This window comes from Pseudoliparis swirei, chromosome 18 (genome assembly GCF_029220125.1).
Source record: "Pseudoliparis swirei isolate HS2019 ecotype Mariana Trench chromosome 18, NWPU_hadal_v1, whole genome shotgun sequence".
NCBI lineage: Eukaryota > Metazoa > Chordata > Actinopteri > Perciformes > Liparidae > Pseudoliparis > Pseudoliparis swirei.
In genome coordinates this window covers 14706068-14732136 of record NC_079405.1, presented here as the reverse complement: position 1 = coordinate 14732136, position 26069 = coordinate 14706068, and the positions used below count along the sequence as shown (strand labels likewise).

General features: G+C 42.4%; 2 protein-coding genes across 2 annotated transcripts in view; both read right to left on the bottom strand.

Moving 5' to 3' along the window:
- Window positions 1-669: 669 nt before the first annotated feature.
- On the bottom strand, window positions 670-3417 carry LOC130208891 (protein B4). Its single transcript, XM_056438285.1, has 6 exons — window positions 3135-3417; window positions 2801-3057; window positions 1463-1571; window positions 1328-1377; window positions 910-1014; window positions 670-831 (listed from the first exon to the last, which is right to left on the bottom strand). Exons 1-6 carry the CDS (start codon window positions 3217-3219, stop codon window positions 670-672), a joined length of 768 nt encoding a protein of 255 aa, XP_056294260.1. The 5' UTR covers window positions 3220-3417.
- A 2864-nt stretch (window positions 3418-6281) lies between these two features.
- cacna2d3 (calcium channel, voltage dependent, alpha2/delta subunit 3) overlaps window positions 6282-26069 on the bottom strand; it is a 38589-nt gene continuing 18801 nt past the window's right edge. Inside the window, exons 14-39 of the mRNA XM_056438521.1 lie at window positions 25394-25527; window positions 24980-24997; window positions 15620-15691; window positions 14850-14930; window positions 14671-14745; window positions 13724-13807; window positions 13358-13429; window positions 13185-13246; window positions 12992-13059; window positions 12802-12847; window positions 12591-12688; window positions 12348-12441; window positions 11562-11657; window positions 11334-11455; window positions 10669-10746; window positions 10513-10574; window positions 10377-10421; window positions 10230-10292; window positions 9670-9740; window positions 9472-9547; window positions 9298-9338; window positions 8883-8938; window positions 8616-8733; window positions 8378-8487; window positions 8121-8203; window positions 6282-7174 (exon numbers count right to left, since the gene is read on the bottom strand). Of these exons, the coding sequence (XP_056294496.1) occupies window positions 7082-7174; window positions 8121-8203; window positions 8378-8487; window positions 8616-8733; window positions 8883-8938; window positions 9298-9338; window positions 9472-9547; window positions 9670-9740; window positions 10230-10292; window positions 10377-10421; window positions 10513-10574; window positions 10669-10746; window positions 11334-11455; window positions 11562-11657; window positions 12348-12441; window positions 12591-12688; window positions 12802-12847; window positions 12992-13059; window positions 13185-13246; window positions 13358-13429; window positions 13724-13807; window positions 14671-14745; window positions 14850-14930; window positions 15620-15691; window positions 24980-24997; window positions 25394-25527 (2018 nt within the window). The 3' untranslated portion in view covers window positions 6282-7081. The remainder of the gene's footprint in view (window positions 7175-8120; window positions 8204-8377; window positions 8488-8615; window positions 8734-8882; window positions 8939-9297; window positions 9339-9471; window positions 9548-9669; window positions 9741-10229; window positions 10293-10376; window positions 10422-10512; window positions 10575-10668; window positions 10747-11333; window positions 11456-11561; window positions 11658-12347; window positions 12442-12590; window positions 12689-12801; window positions 12848-12991; window positions 13060-13184; window positions 13247-13357; window positions 13430-13723; window positions 13808-14670; window positions 14746-14849; window positions 14931-15619; window positions 15692-24979; window positions 24998-25393; window positions 25528-26069) is intronic.

The following is a 26069-nucleotide window of genomic DNA, read 5'->3' as shown; positions in this document are numbered from 1 at the left end:
ATTCTTACCTCAAAGTAAGCCCATCCTAAAGGTCCTTTTGTGATAGTCTAGTTTTATTGCCAACATTGAATGCCGTTTATACCTAAATGAATATCTGGGGTAGTATTCCAAAATACTGTGCAATGTTTGACATTGCACAGAGGGGTGTAACCCCAGCCCCAATAGCACATGACTGAGCTGACTTGGTCATGAGAGCACCTTCACTGACAGTTCTGCCTCCATCCTGTAGGAGGTGCTGTAGGCAAACATGTCCATCCAAGAGCAGGAACAGCAGGCGGTGCATCTTGATGGTCTGGAAACGCAACAGAAAGGACTCGAAGCAATGTGCTGCTGGTCATGCCAGTGTGTAGCCACTGCAGCAAGCCCCTGATGAACATGCAGCTACACTTTCAATGCTGCTGTTCCCTCAATGGATGCAGTGACGTCATAGTAGCCAAAGGAGTTCTCCTCATGAAGGGGTCAGTCAATACCACTAGTCAAACATCACTAGTATCGCTTCAGCAATCTTGTGCAAAAGACAATCTAGCATCCTATACTTAAGCTACACGACTGTATATCGGCAGACACAAGCACAAGACATTGCATCTTCCTCAAAATGCAGAGTAGAAAGCACACTAGAGTTCTAAAAATAATTTTTATTGCAAAACATAAAAACAGTCAATTGTACATTTATTCAGCAGTCTTCCTCCCTCGTTTCCCAGTTGCTTTAGCAGCAGGGGCGTCAACACTTGCTTTAGCAGCCTTGCTCTTAGATGCCTTTCCTGCCTTTGTCTCCTTGGTAGCCTCCTTGGTAGCCTCCTTGGTAGCCTCCTTGGTAGCCTCCTTGGTAGCCTCCTTGGTAGCCTTTGCCTCCTTGGTAGCCTTTTCCACTGTCGTTTTGGCTCCCTCGTCATCATCCTCCTTCTCTACAGTTTTTCTTGCCTTTGGCTTCTTTGCTGGAGCAACCTTTGAGGTAGTTGGCTCTGCGGTTGCAGCTTCCTTTACTTTCTTAGACCTTTTTGGAGGGTTGGGCTCCTAAACAAAGGCCATCATGTTTATAGTTCAGTCATAAGTCCAAGCAGTCCCCAGACACATTTAAGTTAAAAAAGTCATTCCTAGTCATTTGATAGTACCGAATTGTTGGCAGGATATTGCAGTGGAAGAGCATATGCTCAGCCACTGTATGAAAGTGTCAAAGACAAACATATTCCATTTACACACTTTAATGCCTCAGTTTCTGTAGTTTGCTTCAGAGCTGATGACTGTCAACAATATGTGCAAGGAAAACAGACTGCAATACAATGACAAGCTAGTAACTGCAACACAGAGCAGACAAACATCGCCTCACCTCCTTTGACTCGTCCTCTTCAGTGGCAGCATCCTTCCTTTTGGTGACACCTTAAGGAAATTACAGGCCATTAAAAACCAGACCTCTTAACATTGCTTATAATAATAGCGGTTCTAGACATTAGTTTTTTCATACCTGCTTTCGTGGGCTTCTTGGCTCCATCCTTGGTTGCTTTGGGTACTTTTTCCACATTGGGATCCACATTCTCAGTTTTGGGCTTTACCTCCTTCACTTTTGGTGCAAGCTAGTTAGAACAAAAAAAGAGCAATTAAAATTAGTGCTGTGAAAAATAACACGTTGACTCAGTTAATCCAATTACAGGTTTAACTAGTTATTTTTTTAAAACGCATTTAACGCATGCGCAGAATGAGCTTCCAATCCGTCTGTTGTTGGTCGTTGGGACGAAAAAAAAGTCACTTGCAAAATGAGCTTCCAATACACCACTTCAATCTGAACTCTGTCCGCTCTCATGCAGACGGTCTGTTCATCGGTAATGATCCTTCCGCAGGTTCACCTCCAGAAACCTTGTTACGACTTTTACTTCCTGTAGATCAGGGTCTCAACACGTCGATCGCGACCTGCCAGTCGATCGCGGCGTAGTGTCGGTAGATCGCATGACATTAAAAAGATTGGCCCGCCCCTGACATGTTCTCTATAGCACGTCTTTGTTCTTTTATTAAACTAAACGTCTGTTGTTGATCGTATCTCCACAGCAGCATGTCATCTCTGTCTCTACGCGTTGCGTTAACACTTACCGATCTCCGTCTGGCGCGCCACAGAGCTCCGTGCGCGCGCATCGGGACCGAGCAAAAAAAAAGTCACTTGTCAATATGTCCACCTTTAGATTGTATCATGGTGGAGTTAATGGTTGACAAACAAGAGAAAAATGCTCTGTTTAACCCTAACCCTGTTACCTTTACATTTACTAACATATTTTACCCTCGGGGTCAATTTGACCCCAGCAATTAAAACCTCCAGAAAATTATTAGAATTAATATTGTTTCCCAAGTTCAAGTGTGAGGTACTTTATGTTTGTTTGTTGACTACCTAAATAGCCCTTTAAATAAATAAAAAAGTTTATATTTCTGATATGTTTGACAGTGAAAAACAGCCTGGGGTCAAATTGACCCCAAAGAACACCGACATTAAACGGGGTCAAATTGACCCGAAAGGTAACAGGAGGGTTAAACATTCTGTTTAGGATGAAGATGTATTAATTTTCCATATGGAAGAAAACTGCTAAATAACTGCTGAGTTGCAGCACCATTGTATAGAAGAATGTATAAATGTATATATCCATCTTTTGTCATAAATCTCTATGTTCTCATAAAATATACCGAGAATATCGGTAATATGTGATTAATCATGATTAATCCACAAAAACCTGTGATTAACCCGATTAAAATTTTTAATCGTTTCACAGCCCTAATTAAAATAGTTTGACCCGATTTGACCTGTATTTAGATATCTTACCCTAAATTTTCCAGTTGCCCCCGTGGTGACTTTGGAGTTGGCAGGCCGCACCAGCGTGCCGGTCTCAAGTCCTTTCTTCAGGGCCGTACGGACCAAGTTCTTCAACCGCACCAAATCCACAGAGGGGTATGTTTGTTTGATATAACTCTGAATGGCTTGGGAGGATAGCCCTTTGCGTGAGTCCAACACTTTCAGTGCTTCTTTCACCATTATTGTTGTGGTGGGATGAGTTGCAAGTTTCCGCAGTGACGCAGCACCTAGAGAGCAAACCGACAGGGTCAAACATGAAAGGCTTACATGTCACGTTCTCTGGTTACATGAAAAACAAGCAGACCTGATTTTTTCACTTCCACCGGGGCATCGCTGGGGGACGGCATGGGCGGCTCAGCGGAGTCTGCTGTGAGCTTTTTAGGAGGCATGGCTGAGAATTCAAGAGCAGAAGACAACCCGAGGTCTGAGAGTAGACACCGCTAGGCTCTGTCTTTATGCAGCTGCTTCCGGTAAAACGAGACCAGGTGAATCAAATCAGCACCAGGTGCTACTCATTAGGCTAAATGAAAGCCCTCAAGACTCTTAATTCATCCCCCTTGTTAAGGCAGTTTTTAATTCTTTGAACGTGCCAGAGTCAAATCCCACTTTTGCAAACCTAGGTCAATACCTTTTCCTTTAAAATAAATTATAGTAAACTTATACAAAAATGATCAGGAAGTGGTGGACGAACCAATGAGTTTGTCATGAGCTAATATATAATCATAAAGATTATTGTGCACTCGTGGGTAAATGTTTCCTTGCAAGCATCCAATTCATCATTCTGTGTACGTTGAAGTGTAAAAAAATAAGTTATTGTGTTTTCATGAGAGCAAAAGGTCAGTCACTGATATCTTATATCATCACATAAATGTGAAATCTATTTTAGTGCTGCTATTCATTTAGCAAAGATGTAAAAATTGTATTTCCTCTACCTGAATATATAGTATATACTTACACGTCACAGTTTTTACTATTTATTTGTAAATGCATGCAGGTTAATTAGAACAGGGTGCTTAAGCACAACTAGCAACAGTCTGCATGTACAGCAGGTAACTTGCAATGAAGAATAAAAGCTAAAACAGCTGAAATAAGATACCAGCAGCACAGCAGCTGTAAATGAGTCAACATGCTTACAGCGTCACGTCCAGGTTCTGATTGGCTGCTTGTCTCTCTCCTCTTTCTCTCTCCTCCTTTGCTCCTTCTGAACACATACACATCTCTTTATTGCACATTGCTAATTTGGCTTCTTTCCTGGCTGTGTCTGTAGCCGGTCCTGGCTCCTGCCCCCTGCCCCCTTGTCCCTGTTTCATTGCCTTGGCCTGGCCTCCTGCCTCTTTGGCCCTGCCTCCTTCGCCTTGCGTCAGGCCTCAAGGTCCTGAGGTTCTGACCCATTGGCCCATTGGCCCTGCCACCTTTGCCATGCCTCTTGTCTCATGGGCCGACCTCCTGCCTCCCTGGCCCATAGTTGACCAAGTAACACTCGTAGTTTTATCTTGTATAATATAGTGTGTGATGGACATGCATGACGCAGTGTCAGGGCCCCCCTGGCCTTCACCTACATGACGTCACTCAAAGTAACACGCACTAACCAGGAAGAAACAAATACAAAGATATACAAAAAGACCAACACAACTCCAAAACATACTCACTATGAAAAGGGGCAAACCAACCACAGAGAGACACAACATGATGACAAAGAGACACAAAGGAACTACAAATAGACGCAAAATGACAAAAAACACTAGGGGCCCATTGGCTCATAATCCAACCATACTGCCTACTTTACGGATTAATATTTGTATCCCCAGTACAAAGGAAAACAATATATAGTTTTAACGTTCATATGTTTTGGTACCTTGAGCAGAAACTCCTTTGAATCCAGATGAAATAGCAGGTAGACTAAAGATTGTTATTATTGCATGTAAATGCTAAGACAAGTTACTGTGTGGTGTTAATGTTTGTGGCTGTGCACAAGGTTTGAGTGTTTGTTCTCCTGGCCCTAAAAATAGATCTCTTTACTCGGCCCAGAACACCTCAGAGATCCATTATCCGGTGATGTGGTTTCTGTCGATGGCATTGCCCTGGCATCCAACACCACTGTAAAGAATCTCGTTGTTATCTTTGATCAGCACTTCAACTCCCACGTTAAGCAAATCTTAAGGACCGCATTTTTTCATCTTCGTAACATTTAAGAAATTGGGCACATATTGTCTCAAAGTGATGCAGAAAAACATGTTCACACATTTGTTACTTTAAGACTAGATTACTGCGATTCTATATTATAAGGCTGCTCTAACAAGTCTCTTGAGTCCCTCCACTTGATCCAGAATGCTGCAGCTCATGTGGTCATTAAAACTAAGTAAAGATATCACATTACTCCTGCATTCGCTGCTCTGGACTGGCTCCCCGTAAAATCAAGAATCACATTTACAATTCTTCTCCTTACCTAAGAAGCTTGATTGGTGATGCTCCGTCATATCTTAAGGTGCTTGTAGTACCATATTGCCCCACTAGAGAGCTGCGCTCACTAAATGCTGGGCTGAGGCTGACCTCATTGTTCTGGCCTCTTTCGAGATACCTCCTGCCTCCTGCCATGGCCCTGCTGATGAGTGTTTCCTTATCCGATGTGATGTCCTGGGATGTGTACAATCTGTAATTTGTGATAGTAAACTATACAAAATAAACTCAACTGAACTGTGTTGTGTGGGAGACAAAAATGTTCTCCTTTGCTTGGGTCGAACTATTTTTCACATGTGAATAAAATACTGCACCTGAAGAGATGACACCGATTTGTTCTCTGAACAGTTTATTTTGTGATAATAGGTAATGTCCAATGGTGTGGCCTTCACATTCTTAAATTCAATCAGCTGGACCGAAGACTTATTTTCATTCAGAGATTTATTATTTGATATAGGCGACAGACTTAGTGTGTTTTTCACAGGAGAAAAGTTTGGAGGAAGTGAAAAGGTGGCGGGAGTCACAAAATGAGAATATTAGTCTGACATGAGTGACAGTTTTAATTTGCCATACACATTAATGGATGCTACAGTTGATGGATGCTAGTTTGACACAAACTATCTCTACTGCACCATCTATTAGGAGCCAGCTGCATCAGCCCTGAAGGGGATGGCGTACAGCACCGTGCAGCCACACTGAAACACACACACACACACACACACACACACACACACACACACACACACACACACACACACACACACACACACACACACACACACACACACACACACACACACACAGTTTAATACTGCACAGAGAAAGCAGACTGCCTTCAAACTGTTCTTAAAGTAAACCTAGTGTAATGTCATTTTCAGCACAGCGTGGGGTCCAAACTGATTTTTAATGTATCGCACATACCAGCATCACCACCACGTTGTCAAACATACACACACACACACACTTTAGAAAATAACACACAGTTTAAATAAAGGAAGGAAAATATGTCTTTGTTTTTATTGATCAGCTTTCTCAAACATGAGGTTAAGAGTATTGTCACCTTAACAAACGATGTCTGTTTATATCGATGTGACATTATGTGATCTTCTTCATGCATCTTTAGCGCGTCTGAAAAAAGAAACTGGAAGATAAATAAAAGCAAGTTCTAATTTCCCGTTGTCTCTCAGCTATTTGACATGACCCATGTTATTACAGACACCAAAAATAATTGAGACACAAAATAAAATACTTGAAGAAAGAAAACTATGACTGTCAGCTCTTTTTTAGCAATTTATACTGCCAACAATTAAGACGGCTCTGCATTCTTTTCACAAAACAAAAGAGCATTTTACATTCCTTCAATATATTCCTTATAACAATGAAACAAACATATTTGATATCTTACTATCATCCTTTGCACAAAGGACTTGTTTTATACTTTGACAAGAAATGCCTTGTTTTTACTGTTGCCATATGTATTTATTTCTCTTATTTAATTTCAGCACACATTCAATACAATATGGCAAACTGTCAGTGGCATTATGTTCAATGCTCAGAGCAAAGTCACCAAGCACTCCCACTAATCTCATTTACTATTGCTGCGCCACATCGCTAATGTTTTCTGCAATAAGGATGTGAGTCTCAGTTCTACATATACATTATATTTTGTTAGTAGAGCGTTGCCTGTTGCAGAGGTATGAGCAAATTCATTTCTGATAGGCCATGTTCTCTATGTGTTTAAAGCATCTTCTTGTTGATTGAGTCCTTACTGATGTCCAGTTCTGCTGCTAACGGTCACCTGCTGACGGTCGCTGCTATCAGAGGGAGCAGAGCTGCTGTGAGAGGACTGGAGAGGCGTGTTGCTGAACCACACTCCATGGCATTTTCCTGCAGGAGACAGTCATTTGTGATACAGATCTGTTCAAGGTCAATTAATGAATATTAACAGGGTGGTACCTTTGTTTTGTCTGAGAAAGACAGTAGTGGCTACTATGTAAACTGTTGTTGTTGTTAAACAAGTTGGAAACAAGCCAACAGTTTAGCCAGTTTACCACTTTATTTCAACATAAAACCAAAATGAAACCCTCCTGAAATATTGTTAATAATCACTCGTTGCAGAGTGTGTCTAAGTTTGGTATATGAGAGTTGAGGCAGTGAGTTCTTCTTTTGGTGATTTTGTCAATACACCTTATTTTTTACATCCAAATAACCTCAGGGTTTATTTATTATTATATATGTATTATTATGTATTGACAACCTGTATGACTTGCCACTTTGGACTTCTTTTTCAACATTTTCACAGCGTTCCCAAATATCAACGTTTTGTATGGTGTTACAATAGTATGATTACCAATGTGAATGATGGCCAAAAGTAGAAATGTGAGACTCATGTTGTGAGAGGCTGAAATGACATGGTGTGTTGTGATGTTATAATCCAATCATGCATAACTTGTCTGTCTTCCAATACCATGGAGCTTATTACTTTCTCAGTGTGAGAATTCACTGAAGTGCTCAACTTGCTTCATGGTTGATGTGTGATTTGGGTTTATGTGTGATGGATTGACAATATTTATGGAGTCAACTGTTACCTTTATATAATCCTGACAAATGACTTATTGTTTCATTGCAGTTGAACAGGATGAGAATACAGACTGGATGCAAGAGCATACGGCTAGCCTGGCTCTGTTCCGAGTAAAAAATGACAAGAACTGTCTCTATGTCTTGGCCGGAAGGAAGCAGTGACTACCTCTGTGCTCCTGTATCAACCTCATTGTATAACTGGAGGCTACACGTAGTCACATGCTTGTATTCAGACACACATACATCCTCATACCTCAGGGTGGAAAGGATGACACGATTCAGGCTTCTTTCTGTCCTTCTGAAACTTCAGTCTGTCACATTTTAGTGACTCGTTGTGTTCAAAGGAGTCAAGGGTGTAAATACATCAACTGAACATGTGTATAAGCTCAGAGTATCCCTCACTCAACTTTAGTAGTCAAACATTAAACCTAAATAATAAGTATTTGTATGATCTACTATCTGCATCTGCTTCTACATATCAAACATCCGCGTTTCCCCAACAAAGGATATACATGATCTCGATGGGATCCATGGTTACTGGAGAACTGCTGCAGTCACACTTATTGTCCACAACAACCATGAAGAGGTTGCTGCTGGGAATCTGCTGTATGACAAAAGACCTGCGGCCCAAATAGAGACAGACACTAGAATTAAGTTATGTGATTTGAAGCAGATTGAACATCTCCAGTTTCAAAGGGAAGTGATTATTTAGTGATTCACTGTGTCGACTGTTGGCCTGACGCAGTACCTGATACAGTCTTCACAGTCAATGTTGCCGGTCGTTTCCTTGATGGTGCGTTCAGAGACAAAGGCAGGGTATTCTGTGTCACACGGCACCATCGCGTTTTTATGCCGAAATCGCTGAGCTGATTGTGTGAGAGATTGATCTGCAGTAAGTTGACAAAGCCACAGAAAAAAAGCGAAGCCCTCTACTGTTCCCTCTCATACTCTCTGACACATTCACCTCACTTTCTCACACACATATATGCCTGTCACGATCATCAACTCCAGTTACCTTTAACTGAAAGATCCACGTTCCACCAGCTGTACAGGTTAAATTCTAGCAGAAAACTGTTACAAGAAAGTACTTATTAATAGCAGTTAATATGAGTATTGATTCATTGCAAACTACCTCTTTCCAAAAGCAATATATAGCTAATTAGAATTTTTAAAAATATGTTTTGCTATTTAAGCACAATAAGGAGTAGCAAGCAACTATGAAATATTTGTCTTGTTACTGGTTGACATGCTGAGTAATGAGGTACTGTTAGGACACAGGATAGGATGTAATATGTAGATGCATTAGTTATCAACTTTTTGTTTTTATTTAACAATATACTCCTTTTAATAAGACACATTATCAACTTCATATCATGTAATGTATGGAATAATGTAATGTACACCTTGTTAAAATGTCGTGGTATACTTACATGACAAGTTCAGCCAGGAGCCACTTAACAACAGTAAAAGGCTGAAAGAGAGAAACAAGATGATGTTAGAATCTGAAATGAAATTACATTATTTTTTAGGTTGTTTAAATGTCGGAGTTCATTTTGACCACTGGGGTTGTACAAATGTAGATGTAAATATCGCTTGTTTCTTACATCTGATAGAGTGCGTGCACTGTCGCTGCTCCGAGCGTAGTCTCTGCAGAAGGCCTGGTAATCATACAGCGGGATCCTGCAAAAACAAAGTAGAGGTTGTAACAACCATCAAATATGATGCTTATACAAACATGCATTTCAATTCAGGTATACTGTCTAAGTTCAGGACTCAGAGAAATGCTAAGCTGTTTCTCAAACCTTTTGAAGGACCCCATTTGGAGAAGTTTGTTCATTACAGCACCCTCCACCTCTCCAAAGAAGAGCCCAGTCTGAGAGAGAAGTTATGTCACGGCACACGGACACACAGCTTAACACAACATAATGACAACATCCTCTGAAGAAAAGACTTTCTTAGTAAGTAACTAAGTAAGTTGTAATTACAGATTTGTTAAAAAACCTTCACAGACAAATTGCAGCAGCAGAGACTCTGGTATTTATTTTTAGGATAAAAAGCCATCTTGTTAGTCCGTGTTTTTTATTATCCAATCTAAACATTAGTGAGTTTCTGATGTTTTAAAGTGAAAAATAAAAATACATTTATTGTCTTCCTCCTATATTTCATCCTTCTTCCCTCCAGATATTTGAGCTATCTTATTTGGAAGAACCCCATGTTGCTCTACATATATTCTCAAGACTTGTGGGAAAACTTTAAGGGCAACTGGAGCAGTTGAGGTAAAGGGGATCATGTGTTTAGGTGTTTACATTATTTTAACTTTTATTCAGATGTAAACATGCACTCACAAACATGCACACAGTACCTGAGATTGCTCCTCTGTGACAAGAATGAAGGCATTGTTGTCAATAAGATAACAGTTAATGTCCTGTCAGAGGGGCGAATAAAAAGATTATGTTCACAAAATAACCTGAAAATAAATGAGAAGTATGAGTCATGTGACTTCTCTTACCGCGTGATCGCAGCTAATGCTACATTTTCCATCCAGAGCTGTGCACTGAGAACAAGTAGAATAAGTAGATCAGCTTCACAGCTGACCAGGGGACTCATGTTGTTGTAAAACACTGCAGTAGTTGTTGTGTAGTTACCTGTCTGCAGGCCGTCCAGAACTTCCTCTGAAAGAACTCAAGCTTCATCTGGATCCCTACAGCTGAGCACAAAACCAAGCACATACAAGACTGCACAATATACAACAATAAGTTTCAAGATTAAGATAGTGATGAAGATGGTTTAGAGGGGTTTACCTGCAACGATTGGAGACTTTCTGTCGTCGAGGAGTTGAATTGCTGTACTGGCCAAAACCACACTCTTATTATCGAAAGCTAAAGAAGAAAGAGCAGATAATATTCAGATTACACGCTCTGCTCACTAGATGGTGTCCTTTACTCAGCAGTTGGCAGGCTGAAAAGAATCCGCAGTACCAGTCCATTACATTACAGCAAAGTCTGGTCAGAGCTTTTTCGACATCCAGATGACTCCAATAATTTTGAAATTGGTGCTTTGATAGGAGAATTAAAGGTTATGAGTGGCTGCAGTCATCATTAACAGAGGAAAGGTGGTAAATGTCCTGAAGAATGAAGCTGAGTTCTCCATCCTCTGCAGACTGAATGTGAACGGCATACAGCTGTGAGGGAGGTGTGCTGTGCTGCACATCCTATCAGTGGAAACCAGTAAAAACCACAGCCCATAACAGAAAGAGGGACACACAAAAAGACTGATTCAGATGCTTAAAATCTGAATAACTAAAGCCACCAAATGCGTTTCCAAAAAGGATTTCACATAATGTTGCTCGATAGTTGAATATATTATATATTATATATATTAAAATGGACAGTGCAGTTTTGTTTGGACTCAGGGAACTTTAATTTTGTCCTGCACCCTCGAGCTAGTATCTTAAATCTCTGGTTACCTGTGCCGAAGGGGACAGAGTAGAGAAACGTGCCGGTGACCTGCTCTGCAGCTCGCTTGTACCACAGAGGGAAGTGATCAGCATTAAACACACCCTCCTTGTCCTCGGCTGTCAGGAAATCTCTGAGGAAGCACGCAGGATGAAAGTGTAGAGAGGAGCAAAGGGTTAGATCCATCAGGCCCTGGGCTGTAAGTAACAGCGAGAGAGATGTTGAGCAGCAGGACTCACTGATTGGAGAGCTGATCGGCGGGAACAAACAGGTTGGTCCTCGACAGGCCGGTGCGTGTGCCCAGGAAGGCGATCTCCACTCCCTTGTCTGAGTTCCTGTTGGTATAATGCAGAGCAGTAAAACACATTTTTAACGCTTTTCCTTAATGTTCCTGACTGATGTCTGAACACAATTTAACAATGACACGTGTCGTCTTTACAGTTTTTATATATTTACTTTATCGATGTATTCATGCACTGATTCCGATTTGCTGTTGATTACTCTGAAAGGTGATTTGAGGAAGCTTTCTCTCATTTGAGAGTTTGATTTCAGAAGTTGTATTTAAATAAATAAAGTGTACCTCCTAACGTTACATTCCTGTACATTCCCTTCGTGTTATCCTCACTCCTACACAAGAATGTGGGTGCCACTTAGTAAAAAGCAATGCTTATTAAAGAATGGTCTTGTTAGTGGTTAATGATGATTTGAACATCAGTAATAACAAGCCATTAAATTAAAGAAACATTAAAGAATAATGTTTGAGTTGCCAGGTTGTAGATAATCCCTTAGGCTGGTATTTCTTCTTCTTGATCATGGCAACGTATTACCATTAACCAATGCAGACTTGATTGACTATTATAAGAACATATCATAAATGATTTGCAAACATTTATAATTACAGATGACTCACAAATATTCAATGTTGGCTTCTTAGAAAACGCTAACAGACTCCTTCATTAATGACTTACTAACACTTGTAAGTAAACTTGAAAAGAGAACATAAAGCAGGACCAACATGTTCTTACTCTGACTTGTTGAGGGCCAGTCCGGTCCAGTAGGCCTCCAGTGGAGCGGTGACCACAGCATCAAATAACACCTCCTGGATGAGCTCTCTGTCACCTGCAGAGGGTTGTCAAAAGACCCATACATCTCTTTTGTAACCATTATTTATTATATTCACTCTTCACATGATAATTAGAAAGTCATTGTGGATTAAAACAGGCTCTGTGTATTATAGTTTATTACAGTGGGACTCAGATGTCTCTTACATTTGAGGTGGGTTCTGCGGCCCGTCATGAAGAGCTTGATGGCTTGAATCTGGGTCAGATGACGGTGCTCATGCTGCTCCTCTGTGTTGCAGTAAGTCCTGTGTTCCAAACAGAGCCCCGCTGTTACATCACAGCCCTCAACATCCCTGATGAACACAGAGGGATAACCTACATAACGCATGAATGACTACTCCCACAACCCCAGCCTTACCATTCGTCTGCCAGGGCGACATCTGGCTGTTCCAGATCACGGAGCCCTGAAAAACTCAAGTCAGTAACGCTTCAGCAATGCCAGCCTGAGTAGACTGATACAATAAGCCCCGTCACAGGGACATGCGTCTCACTGTATTCAGGCTTTAGTTAATAACAGAGTAAATTACATTTATGACAGAGTGACATACCGGCTTCAACGGATACATTTCCTCTGAAGAAGTACTTTCCATGACCTCTGGAAAGAGCCACTCCGACACTGGGGACACAAACAGAGGAGGGAATGTTTGTACGTTTAACTGTAACCGAGACAGTTCAATTCAATTCAACTCAATAAACTGACAGAAGGTTGCTTTAGGGATGTAATGACACTTTTTCCTCCACCTGAATGGGGTTCCTTTGATATCCGTGTAGTAATAGTCGTTGTGCATCTTCAGCACACGCCTCTAAAAAGAGCAGAAAAAATAGAGCATATGCGATTTTACTCTTTGAGTTCTAGAGACAACAAAGAGAAGATCTGATAAAGAGACACTGAACATCTTTATCTGCAGCCTCACCCCTCTATCCACCGTCCTCTTCACCTCCATGGAGAACGTCCCTGTTCTCCTGTTCACCATTGCGTTGCGTAGCTGAAAGATAAATGACACAAAGAGGCACATGGGGCAGAGGAGTTGAGTCCGGGTCATTGATCCAGCAGCCTGTGTGACTGACATTTCACTATCCTGAAAGCAGAGTCATACTTTGATGATTCTTGAAGTTCATTTGAAATAATAAATCATTCAGGGGAAAAACTAGTGAACATGCAGTCCAATGACATTGTGAAACCAAGGCAATTTGTCGAATGTAGAACAAAGTACATCCGGAGTTTCATGTTGTACACTGAATAATGACTTCTATAAAATCTTTAGGAGTTAGACACTTACAACATCATCTTTGTCTTCCCATTCCACCTCAGAGAGATCCACGCTGCTGTAGTTGGGCTTTCTCCTCTTCTGACCATCCTGATACTGCACACAGGAGCACAAAATACACACAAATGATCGACTTTGTGTAGTGACGTTCTATTTGGACTCACCGCTGCTCAAACATGTCTGCTGCTCTAAACTGACCAACGGTGAACTCATGTGACACATCATTTTCTAATTTACAAGCTTCATATTAAAGAAACACATCCATTTAGAAAAGCTTCACTGTAATCTGTCTTCTGTGTTTCAATGTCAAAGTCTTGTTATGGAGGTTTTGCTGTGTAATTATTCAACAAATCGTCTGTGAAGTTAACACTGTCAGGTAAATTAAAAATGATGAACATGATTGACAGGAAGTCTATATCAATGCATTAAACTGTCATTAACATGTCAAACTCTGCTTCTGTACGTCGTCTGGTCCACAAGAAACAACAAGTCAATGACTACGACCACAGCACAGTTTTAGCCACAAGAACACACTCACAAGAATACAACACAGACCAACACACACAGTTGCACAGAGAGGAATAGCACTAACACTGGCACACACAGATCCACTAGCACAGCCATAGCTCCTGAGGAACCAGCGAACCCAGGGCGAGCGGCTGTGGTCTCTGCCAGCGAGTGTTAAGTTACCTCTGGGAAATCTCAGGCCAGCCAGCCCTATGTGTGGCCTTTATCCCTGCATGCATACATCAAAGGAAAAGGTTGGGATTACAGACTATACGAGCCCATTTAGCCTCCGACAACACATTTCTCTCCGTGTGCCCTCGTTAACGGATGCTTTCAGTTCATCATTTCTGATATTTAAAGAATTGCATGAACAAAATAAGGAAAACAGGGAAAAGTCAGGGAATGCTGTGAGACTTTCCTGGTGAAAAAGTAATGTTAAGAAACTGAGTTACCAAAGGTCTGAGGTCCGGATGACTCAGAATGTAGCCATTGTTTGTGATCGCAAATGCGTACCCATGGATTCCTAACTAGAGACACAAAGTCAGAGACACATGGAAGAAATTCAAAAACAAGACAAATGCATATTATTTCAGAATTCAGAGTGCAAAAGTACAAGAACAGCTGATTGTACCATATGTTTAGGGATGAGCTTCATCAGCTCCTGCAGAGGGATGTCTGTTCCCACGACTCCCAACAGAATACCCTGGTTCTTCTGCACAAAGAGATTAAAAACACACATGCACTGTTTTAGAATAAATCTGTATGAATATTCACGGTTGTGAAAGAAGTACTCATATTCTAGAACCTCTTATTTGCACTTTGTGTATTTTTCTTTTTGTATTTGTATTCTGTATATTGGGTGTCCTTAATTAATAACAATCTGCAAGAAAACAACTATTTTCTATTATATTCTCGAAAAAGTAACATTTTCAGATGGGAAGTTTTGCACTTCGGCCATCGATACATAATATTATATAATAGTGATTCATCAATGTGTAAGTAGCATTTTACTGTCACAGCTGATCAAGGGGTAGCTAGTCTAACCATTTTATATACAGTTAGGTAGTTTACTCAGGGTCTGGCCTTACAAAGGATCACAAGATAAATCTGAAGTTTTAGAGAGATGGTTAATGTTAAAGATAAACAATAATGGCAAAAACAAAATGCACACATTTATAATATATTCTGTACTTTTCTCCAATCATCATGTCATCTTGCCGCTTTGGTTCTCAGAACTTTTTAAAATGGAACCCAAGTGAGAAGTTAAGAGGATACATGTCTCTTTGGTGGAACTACTAACAACTGATGCACTGAGAGTGACGAGAAGCCATCGGTAAGATTTATTTATCAGGGGTTACGAGCCAAAGATGTTGCGAGAGATTTATCGACTCCCTCACTCACCGTTTCATTCTTTGTGCTGAAGACAGGCATGGCAACGGTCGTCATCAGACTGGGGCCGGCTTTGTCCTTCAACTGAACAAAGACAAGAAGACATTTATAACTGTTAGTGCTGTTATTTCATCTGCTTAATCCCACTGAGGGCTGTCATCATGTTCTCTGATCAGGTTTGCAGTCAAAACAAATGCTGCACAGAGAAAGACACACATTTAAACTGCATTATTATTCCTCGACTCTAAAACATGTACTCAGCATTTTTTTATCAGTACATCTCATGCATTTTGAGCAACACAGTTGCACACCTTCATCGCATTGCATATATTTAACTTGAGCCGACAAAATGAGATTCCAAAGATGGAGTTTGCCATTGAATTTCTGCTGCAGCTAGTATAGAAGATGCTATTAATGACTGTTAAAACATTATACATATTCTTTAAAAAAATTGCAGCCCTAGTGGCAGACAAAGGTGAAGGGATTACAATTATAGGAGGAGACTTTAATTGTACACTCAATGCCAAATTAGATAGATTACCAGCAATAATAAGACCCCAGTCTAGAATGTCTAAGGACTTATCAGATATGTTGAAGGAGCTAGGCCTAGTGGACGTCTGGCGAAATCTTCACCCTGGGGAGAAAGACTTCACATTCATGTCCCATGTACATGGGAGCTATTCCAGGATTGACTATTTCTGCATGTCAAAGAGAGATATACATCGAGTAAAAGAATGCACAATTGAACCAATTACAATTTCCGTCTAGAGAATCACTTTAGATATTGGAGGATCAACGTCTCATTGTTGGCAGACACTCAAACCAAACTAGAAATACAATCCGGTCTATCTGAGTACTTCTCCATAAATGATGATGGTAATGTTTCTCCCTCAATATTATGGGATGCAGGAAAGGCCACAATAAGAGGTAACATTATTGCTATAGGATCCAGGATCAAGAAACAAAGACTAGCGAAACAACAAGATCTGGAGCGTGAATTAAAAAGATTAGAGAGAGAACACAAGATGCATAGAAAAGAGGATACATTAAAAATGCTCAAGGAAGTTAGGTTACAATTGGACGAGGCACTATCATATAAGGCAGAAGGAGCTCTCAGGTATATCAACAGAAACTACTACGAAATGGGAAATAAAGCTAGCAGGTTGCTGGCTTTCCAACTCCAAAAAACACAATCTAACCGTGCAATACCTAAAGTTAAAAACCCTGAATCTAACTGTCTGGAAACTGACCCTAAGGAAATATCAGATGCCTTTGCAAAATATTACAAACAATTATATAAGAGTCAAGAACAAGAATCAAAGAAAGAAAAAATAGAAGAGTTTTTGAAACCCCTCAAAATGACCAAAATGTCAAATGAGGAAGCAACTAAATTAGTAGATCCCATCACACAAGATGAAATTAAAGAAACCATTGGTAAACTAAAAAACAACAAATCACCAGGAACAGATGGATTCACTGGAGAATATTACAAAGCCTTTGTGAACGACCTCACTCCTATATTATGCAAAATATATAATTATGTACTAAAAATGAGAGATCCACCGAAATCATGGTCTGAAGCCATCATTACGGTCCTACATAAAGAAAGAAAAGATCCCTTGCAGTGCACCAGTTACCGCCCAATAAGCCTCTTATGTGTAGACTATAAAATCCTGACGTCCATTCTGGCGGCCAGAACACAAAAATATATAACAAAATTAATAAAACCAGACCAAACTGGATTCATCCTAGGCCGTCAAGGAACAAACAACATAAGAAAAGCCCTAAATTTACAATCAATAGCGTCAAGAGACGGACAACATGCAATGCTTCTCGGCTTAGATGCCGAAAAGGCATTTGATAGAGTTGACTGGTTATTCCTGGAACAAACATTGATAGAGATGGGATTCGGCGAAGAATTTGTTAGCTGGATCAACTTGTTGTATAGAGACCCAAGATCAAGAGTCAGAGTGAATGGTCACTGCTCAGAATTTGTTAAGGTGGAGAGGGGTGTGAGACAGGGGGATTCACTGTCACCCATCCTCTTTGTACTTAGTATTGAACCTCTTGCAGAAGCTATACGCCAAAATTTACAAATTCAAGGAATAGTGGACGAAAGCGGAACAGACCATAAAATAGCTCTGTTTGCAGATGACATTTTGCTTTTTATAAAAAACCCTCTTCTCTCCATTCCTGCACTTATGCAGTGTCTGCACAAATACGGCTCAGTATCAGGGTATAAAATTAATGAAAACAAATCAGAGGCGATGATGATATCTGGAATCTGGCCCACACAGTTGAATGAGGATGTTTCCTTTCACTGGTCTAAACAAGGATTTCGATATTTGGGAATTAATATTACGCCTAGCTTCACACAGCTGTTTGATGCCAATTACAATAAGTTAATCAAACAAATAAAAAATGACCTGACACGTTGGCAAATTCTCCCTCTTTCATTGTTTGGTCGAGCGGAGACGGTGAAAATGAATGTGTTACCCAGACTCCTCTTTTTGTTTCAGTCTCTACCAGTGGCAGTACCAGTTTCCATCTTCAATATGTTAAATAAACTAATCTCAAAATTCATCTGGCAGAATAAGAAACCCAGAATAAGACTGAAAACACTGCTTCTACCCAAAGAAAAAGGAGGTCTCGGCCTACCAAACCTGAAACTATATTACTGGGCAGCACAACTAACGGCTATAGTGGCATGGATTGGAAATGACCAGGAGACAGGATGGACCCAGATAGAACAGAGCACAGCTAAGGGTATATCTATATCAACATTGCCTTTTATTGATATCAAATCATTTAACAAAATAAAAATAAAAAACGAATGGATAAAACACACACTGAAGATTTGGACAATAATTAAAAAGAAGCTTGAAGGACCCAGCTCACTCTCAAGGGCTATGCCACTTGTAGGCAACATAGAATTCCCTCCCTCGATATGGGATGGTGGATTTAGACAGTGGGCTGTAAAAGGCCTTAAAACCATCAACCAATTATTTGATGGAACAGAACTCAAATCATTTTCTCAGCTGCAAGAACAGTATACACTTCCATCAAAGGACCTGTATAGATACCTTCAAATGAGACACTACATTACAAACCATAAAAACAGTTAGTAAAAAAAAAACCTAATGTAATGGAAGACTATTTTATTAGTATAGCAGAAAATGGCTTTCCAACTAAAAACTACGTCTCCCACATATATAGAAGGCTTACAGCTGACAAAACACAAAATACATTGAACATCAAGGAAAAGTGGGAATTGGAATTAAATGTTATAATTGAAGATGCAACATGGGAAGATCTGCAACAAATGTCATAAAGGAATCAATAGCCAATTATGGAAAGAATTTGATTGGAAACTAAAAGTCAGATATTTTAATACACCTCTTGTAATCTCTTCATATGTGAAGGATCCTTCAGCTCCATTATGCTGGAGAAAATGTGGAAGAATAGGAGATCACACGCATATCTTTTGGGACTGCCCAGTAGTCAAAGGTTTTTGGAAAAATATAAAAAAAGAAATCAATAGAATCATTGAAGTGGAGGTACCCTCAGACCCATTAATATATGTGGGGTCTGGTCTATTCCAAGAGATTTAGGGGACACCAATCTGAGGTATATTCTCCGCATACTTTTAATGATTGCCAGAAAAACAATAACTCTGAACTGGAAAGATGCAAAACCACCAACCATAACTCAGTGGAGACAGAGATTAAACCAGGTCCATACAATGGAAAAAATGACTGCAAAATTACAAATGACATTAGATATCTTCACAAGAAGATGGGCGTGCGTGACGTTATATCTAGAGTCGATATTGGATGTAGATGTTATAACTGAGAGGGGTTGAGGTTGTACACATACAGTGCAACTGCAAAACAAAGGTCTATGAAAAATCTGGGTATGAAATGAATGTCTGTTGATTTGTTATTTATTTATTTATGTATTTTTTACTTTTCACATTAATGCCTTTTACCTTTCTTTAGTTATTTTACTTTGTACTCCATGCTTACCATTTGGTCATATGTAGTTTGATAGTTTGGTCCTTTCCTCCCTCCTCATTGGGTCCTACTCTTGGAGGGTAGAAACATGTGGGAGGGGATGGGTGGGAATCTTTGGCGGGTGTTTATGTGGATATGGATGGATTTGGATGTGCTAATTTTATTTTGTTGTAGATATATTACTTTATTATTATTATATATATATTTTTTCTAGATGTCAAGGAATAATCTGTTTGTGGAAAATGCAAAATAAAAAGTTATAAAAAAACAAAAAAAAACGTTATACATATAAAACAACTGAAATTCAACAAAATCATATGATAATGTAAATGTACAAGCTGCCTTGGAAATGTAATACAATGTTAACTGCTGAAGAAACAATTTCGTTTTTTTCACACCGTACAGTAGCTAATTACCAGAAAATAGGCAGCCTAATTGACATGAAATTCAATTAAAATTTAGATGGAAAAGTGAGTAGGGTGTTAAATTGTAATAGTTTATTTTGATAACATCTGCAGAGGTCTTATGTTTTAAATTAATACATATAGAAAGATATTATAAGAGAAAATATTAAGGAGAATATTGATATTGTTATTAATGTATTGTAACGGACTGAGGGAAATGTTATGTTCAGGATGTAAGTGAACGTCTCACGAGCTGGTAGCTGTGAGGCGTGTCTGTGATTGGACAGCGAGTGATGTTGTTGTGTGTGTGTTGTTGTGTTACGCCGTTCGGAGCAGAGCTATGACCCGGAGCAGACGTGAAGCTGGTTTGGAGGTTTTCACGGCGTTTTGCGGGGGTTTTGGCGTGAGCTACGGCCAACAGTAGCTTGTTCTATGTTCTCTGAATAAACACCCTATAAGCCATCTACGTCTCGTAGCGTTCCTGACCCAGGGTCGCTACATTTGGTGTCAGAAGTAAAACTTTCGCTATCATCAACATCGCCACGCGGTAGCAGCAGAAGCTAAGTGGCTAACGCTCGTCAACGGTGAGAAACATGACGTCGGGGAGCCGTCTCAAGATTAAACGGGAAGGAGAAAGTGGCGAACGGAATTGACGGCGCAGCGAGCCTGGCAGACGACGGAGCACCGAGGCGGGTAAAAGAAATGACCGCTAGGATGGCTGCGGAGGCTGGCTTTGGCCACTCGGGCCGCGGGTGAGGGAAATGGCGGCCGTAGAGGAATAACTGCGGCCGCAGGAAGGGACATGACTGAGCACACGGAGACACGGAGAGAAGCTATGCGTCCACAATAAAGACCCCAGATATGACGGTAAATCCAACTGGGAAGCTTTTCATGCACAATTTGAACTATTAGCCCATGCCAGTAGATGGTCCACTGAGTAAAATCTCTCCAGTTAGCGATGTGCCTCACGGGTGACGCTTTATCAAGCCTGCTGCTGCTGAGTCCTGATGATCGGAGTGATTATGATGCACTAATTGGGGCTCTAAAGCGACGATTTGGACAATGCTGTGCCACTAGCCTGCTCCGCTCTGAACTATGCAGCAGACAGCGACGGCCAGAGGAGCCGCTGAGGAGCTCGCTAATGACATTGAGGGGCTTGTTCACCGCACCTACGCCCACATGCCTCGTCCATCCAGAGTGAGCTAGCGAGGGACCATTTCCTCCAGGCCCTGCTGCCAGCTGACCTGCGCATCCAGACACTACTCGCTCACCCTGGGTCGCTCCAGGAGGCTTTGGAGTCAGCAACGGAGAGAGATGCTGTGTGCTGGCGCCATGGGTAAAGTGGTTGAAAAAGCACCAAAGGGCGCTGCTTGTGAGGCGGAAAGGGAGTTGGCGCAGCCTGCCTGGGTGGGGAGCTAACCCAGCTAGTGAGGGCTGCCACTTGAGAGATGAGAGGCAAGACAAGCCACGACCAAGAGTCTGCTGGGGTGTGGCCAGCCTGGCCACCTGATCCGACACTGCCCCGTGCCACCGCGAACAAGGAACGAGCCGGGACCGCATAATCGGGACGATGCGGACCCTGGCACTCTGTCCCAGCCCCTCTAATTAACGAAGCTACGCAACCGTCCGACCAAATAAGGGCAACCAGACCACGGAGGATTTTGATGGTCAGCTAGGCGACTAGTGGTGCTGGGTCGAACATGGATAGGAGACTGTTGGTATGCAATGCTCACCATTGGAGGGACATGCTGCTCTGCACTGGTAGACACAGGTTCGTCAGCAACCCTGGTGAGGCCCGATGTGGTGACAAATGGAACTGATATTTTTCCCACTATCGTGAAACTGCAGTCGGTCACCGGGGAGCGAACTCCTATGGTTGGGGAAGCAATAGTGACTCTGGGCCTGGGGAAAAAGTCTATCCGCTGCCCGGTGTGGGTTGCTAACCTGGAGGACTACTGCCGCCGCTGCGACAGCTGCACAGCGAAGAAAGGCCCTGCAGACAGATCTCATGCCCAGCTCCAGCAGTTTCCGGCTGGGTGTCCCATGGAGAGGGTGGGGATTGATGTTCTTGGACCGTTTCCTCACTCAGAGAGGGGCAACCGTTACATCCTCACTGCAATGGACTATTTTACTAAGTGGCCCGAAGCGTACTGCATGCCGAACCAGGAGGCGGAGACGATTGTGGATGCTCTGGTGGGGGGAATGTTCAGCAGATTTGGGGCCCCTGAAGTCATCCACACAGATCAGGGCAGAAACTTTGAGTCCCGTGTCTTCGCCGCCATGTGTGACAAACTGGGATCCCACAAGACCCGACGACACCCTCCATCCACAGAGCGATGGGCTGGTCGAGAGATTCAACCGCACGCTGGCACAACAGCTGGCCATTGTGGCAGCTAAACATCAACGCGACTGGGGCGACCACGTGCCTCTGGTGCTGATGGCTTACAGGTCTGCGGTGCAGGACTCCACTTCCTGCTCTCCTGCCCTTCTCATGCTCGGCAGAGAAATCCAGACGCCAGGAGATGATGATGGGAAACCTCCTGACGCCCCAGGGTCCCCCGGGGCTCGACTATGCTCGGAAACTCCAGGACCGCTTGGAGTCGGCCCACGAGTTTGCCAGGAACCAGATGCGCAGTGCGGGCGTAAGGCAACAGAGGAACTACGATGTGCACGTCAGAGGACGACATTTTGAAGTCGGAGAGCTGGTCTGGGTGTATAGCCCTCAGAGGAAGAAGGGCAGGTGCCCAAAGCTCGATAGTGAGTGGGTGGGGCCCTGCCGAGTCCTGGAGAGACTTGGAGAGGTGGTGTACAGGGTCCAACTGCCACCACGAGGAAGGAAAGTCGCTCTGCATCGAGACAGGCTGGCCCCCTACCGGGGCACATCCACCCCATCAGGACAAGAGTCTGGGGCACGGAGAACCCTGGACTCAGCCCAGACTACCCCCCAAACCCTTCCCAATGGGCCCAGCCTTTCGCCCGCCCCTTCACAGGCTCTTAGTGTCCCTGGCCCCGCCCCTCCCTTCCCATCCCCTGCCCTTGGTCCCAGCGTCCCCCCAACCCCTTTTCCCTCTCCCCAGCGCCGACGGCAGCCTCAGAGGAACCGCAGGCCCCCTGGCCACCTAAGAGACTTTGTTTGCCCCCTCGGGGGCGAGGGACTTTGTGGGGGGAGGGTAGTGTAACGGACTGAGGGAAATGTTATGTTCAGGATGTAAGTGAACGTCTCACGAGCTGGTAGCTGTGAGGCGTGTCTGTGATTGGACAGCGAGTGATGTTGTTGTGTTGTGTGTTGTTGTGTTACGCCGTTCGGAGCAGAGCTATGACCCGGAGCAGACGTGAAGCTGGTTTGGAGGTTTTCACGGCGTTTTGCGGGGGTTTTGGCGTAGGCTACGGCCAACAGTAGCTTGTTCTATGTTCTCTGAATAAACACCCTATAAGCCATCTACGTCTCGTAGCGTTCCTGACCCAGGGTCGCTACAGTATTATGAAGCATAGGGGTAATGTTTACTCTATGCAAATGTAAATGGCAAGAATGAATGTATATTGCATGAGAGTGACTATGTTAGTATTATAGATTGACGAAGCCGGTTGAATTCCGTGAAGGTGACTTTTAATGCAGTCAAAACCAAGACTGGAATCTTATTGTGAAAATACTTTAGCGACGGAACCGGAAGTGACGTTTCGACGGTGAGAGAAAACGCCGTGTCTCAGGGAGACCGGCCTCTTTTTTCAGGTAAGCCCCAAAGGGAAGGTTGTGCTCTCGGGAGGTGCCGAGAGCCTGCAGCCTTGACACGAGGAGAGAGCGCGTTGAATGTTTGATTCACTTTTCTTGCCATTAAATGTTGATAACTTAATCCATGCGTGTCCGGAAGCCTGTTTCTCCACCATCTGCATAGTGCCCCAGTTTTGAGAATACCTTACAAGGGGAATAACAGCTTTAGGACAATAATGAAGGCACAAGTGGTGACAATCGTAAGTACTCTGGGCACAAAGGTCTCATTAGATTTGGCTCAGAATGAATTAAAAGCTGCATCCAAATTAATTCCTGCAGAACTACAGGATCCTGGTCGCGGCCTTTCGGTTGTCAAACTTGAACCATGTGATTCTCAGAAGGTTAGGGTTAGCACATGAGCACCGTTGAAGTAGGTCTGCTATTTCCTCACATTGTGTGTCGACACAGCGTGCCCATGTCCCTGTTTGTTTGGTTGGATGTTCATTTGCGTATGCGCGTGCATATAAAACAAACGAGCTGTGAATTGAAGTGTGTGCTATCTAGCGCTTGACAAAATGAAGAATGGTGGGTCCTTAATTTCATCAAAACACACAATGGAAGCGGAAACTGGACACACGCACGCACACGCACACACACACACACACACACACACACACACACATGCACAAGTAAAACCACCCCCCCGCCCTTTCTCACTCCTTTTCCCTTTTCTCTCTCGTTCTTGGTCTCCCCTCCAATGTCAGTTTTATTATGGGCTTTAGGAGATAAAATGCAATGATCCACAGAATGATGAATGGTGTGTCTCATGCTGAGATACAAGAGCACACACTCTAGAGGACAATCTCCGAACCCTTCTGTGTGTGTGTGCGTGTGCACGTTTAGTGTGTGTTTGGTGTGTGCATGCTCATAACCTCCATCATGGATAGAAGCACAATAAATGCTCCGCTCCTGGTGCTGCCCCCAGAGAACTATACGATGTGTATAGACCCTGCGTATAGTTCTCTGGGGTGCTGCCCCCCAGAGAACTATACGCAGGGTCTATACGCAGCCATTTAACCTCTCAAGTTCTTCTCAAGTAAAATATTGTATAACCGGCATGCGATCTCCTTTGTTGTACTTGTGCAGAGCTACTTCCTACAGCATCTGATCAAAGACAACAGATACATTGCGTTTCTTACGAATATGATATGAGCACGTAAAGATCAAATCTCATCTGGATATTTACCTTATGAGCCTGGGAAAGCTGAAATGAAAGAAAAGAGGCATCAAGATTGAATCATCCAGAGGATTGAAGCCTTTACACTGTGCATTGACTTTGTGGGTGGGTGGGGGGGGGATCCATACAGATTAACAGATTAATGAAGCTCATAATAAGGAATCATTCCAGCGGCATAGAGAGTCATGATGAGACTGCTGACCAACACATGTGCATGTTTAATGTACAGTACAGGGATGGAGAGAATCACTTGAATCCTGCAAATAACACAAACAACAGCCACACCAAGTGTAATGAAAGCACTTTACAGGTACACATGCATCTCACTTATATACAAATATTAATTGGGAATCATAATTTGGACAACCGAAGGAGTGGTGATCCTGCTTCAACCTGAGAAGTAAAGCGCTGTAACACACTCACAGGGGTGTCCACGTAAGCTTCAGTCCAAACGGTGTCGTGCTCGTGGTCAATAACCTTTGGGCGGCTCATGACGTGAAGATACCTCATCACGTTCTCCTGAACATCTGCTAAGGTGGAGATCTGACTGAAGTAACCTGCAATTAAACACATATATATATATACCTGAAATGAGGGACAGCATTTACATCTTCCACAATGTATAATCTCACATGTATTTGGAGTATTTAGGACTGGACGTATTTTTTGTGTGTGTAAGGTATCTGTGGTGAAAGAAGTATTGGATCAGCAATGTTTGGTCCTGCATCCAGAACTTAAATTAAAGTACTATCAGAAAGCAGCACCGTAGAACACATTTTCTAAATACTGAAGTCTTGTGTCCACGTTTCCCCAAAGCACGCCTGATCACTTTATAAAACGGTGAAATTTGCTGCTGATGTCCCTGACATGACTGCTCTGTGCTGAACCACTCTGGAAACAGGTTTCAAGTGGTTCACTTGACAGTGACACAGAAGCATTCTGACTCGTGTCGGCTCCAGCCGTTGCTGTCAATGTTTCATATTGGACATGTAAGGTCATTCCTCAGTGGGGAGCAGTTTGGGGCTCGTCTCCCTACAATCCTTCTGTGCTCTGTTTTCCCGACTGTTACTCTCCTTTCCAGAGGGCACTCATCCAGAGC

What these genes read in the sequence shown, in the direction of transcription:
- LOC130208891 (XM_056438285.1), bottom strand. Translation starts at nt 3,219, where the DNA reads ATGCCTCCTAAAAAGCTCACAGCAGACTCCGCTGAGCCGCCCATGCCG. An exon ending in GGGCAACTGGAAAATTTAGG is followed by an intron (nt 1,572 to 2,800) that starts GTAAGATATCTA and finishes TGTTCTAACTAG; the next exon opens with CTTGCACCAAAAGTGAAGGA. An exon ending in AGCCAAAGGCAAGAAAAACT is followed by an intron (nt 832 to 909) that starts GTAGAGAAGGAG and finishes GCTACCAAGGAG; the next exon opens with GCTACCAAGGAGGCTACCAA.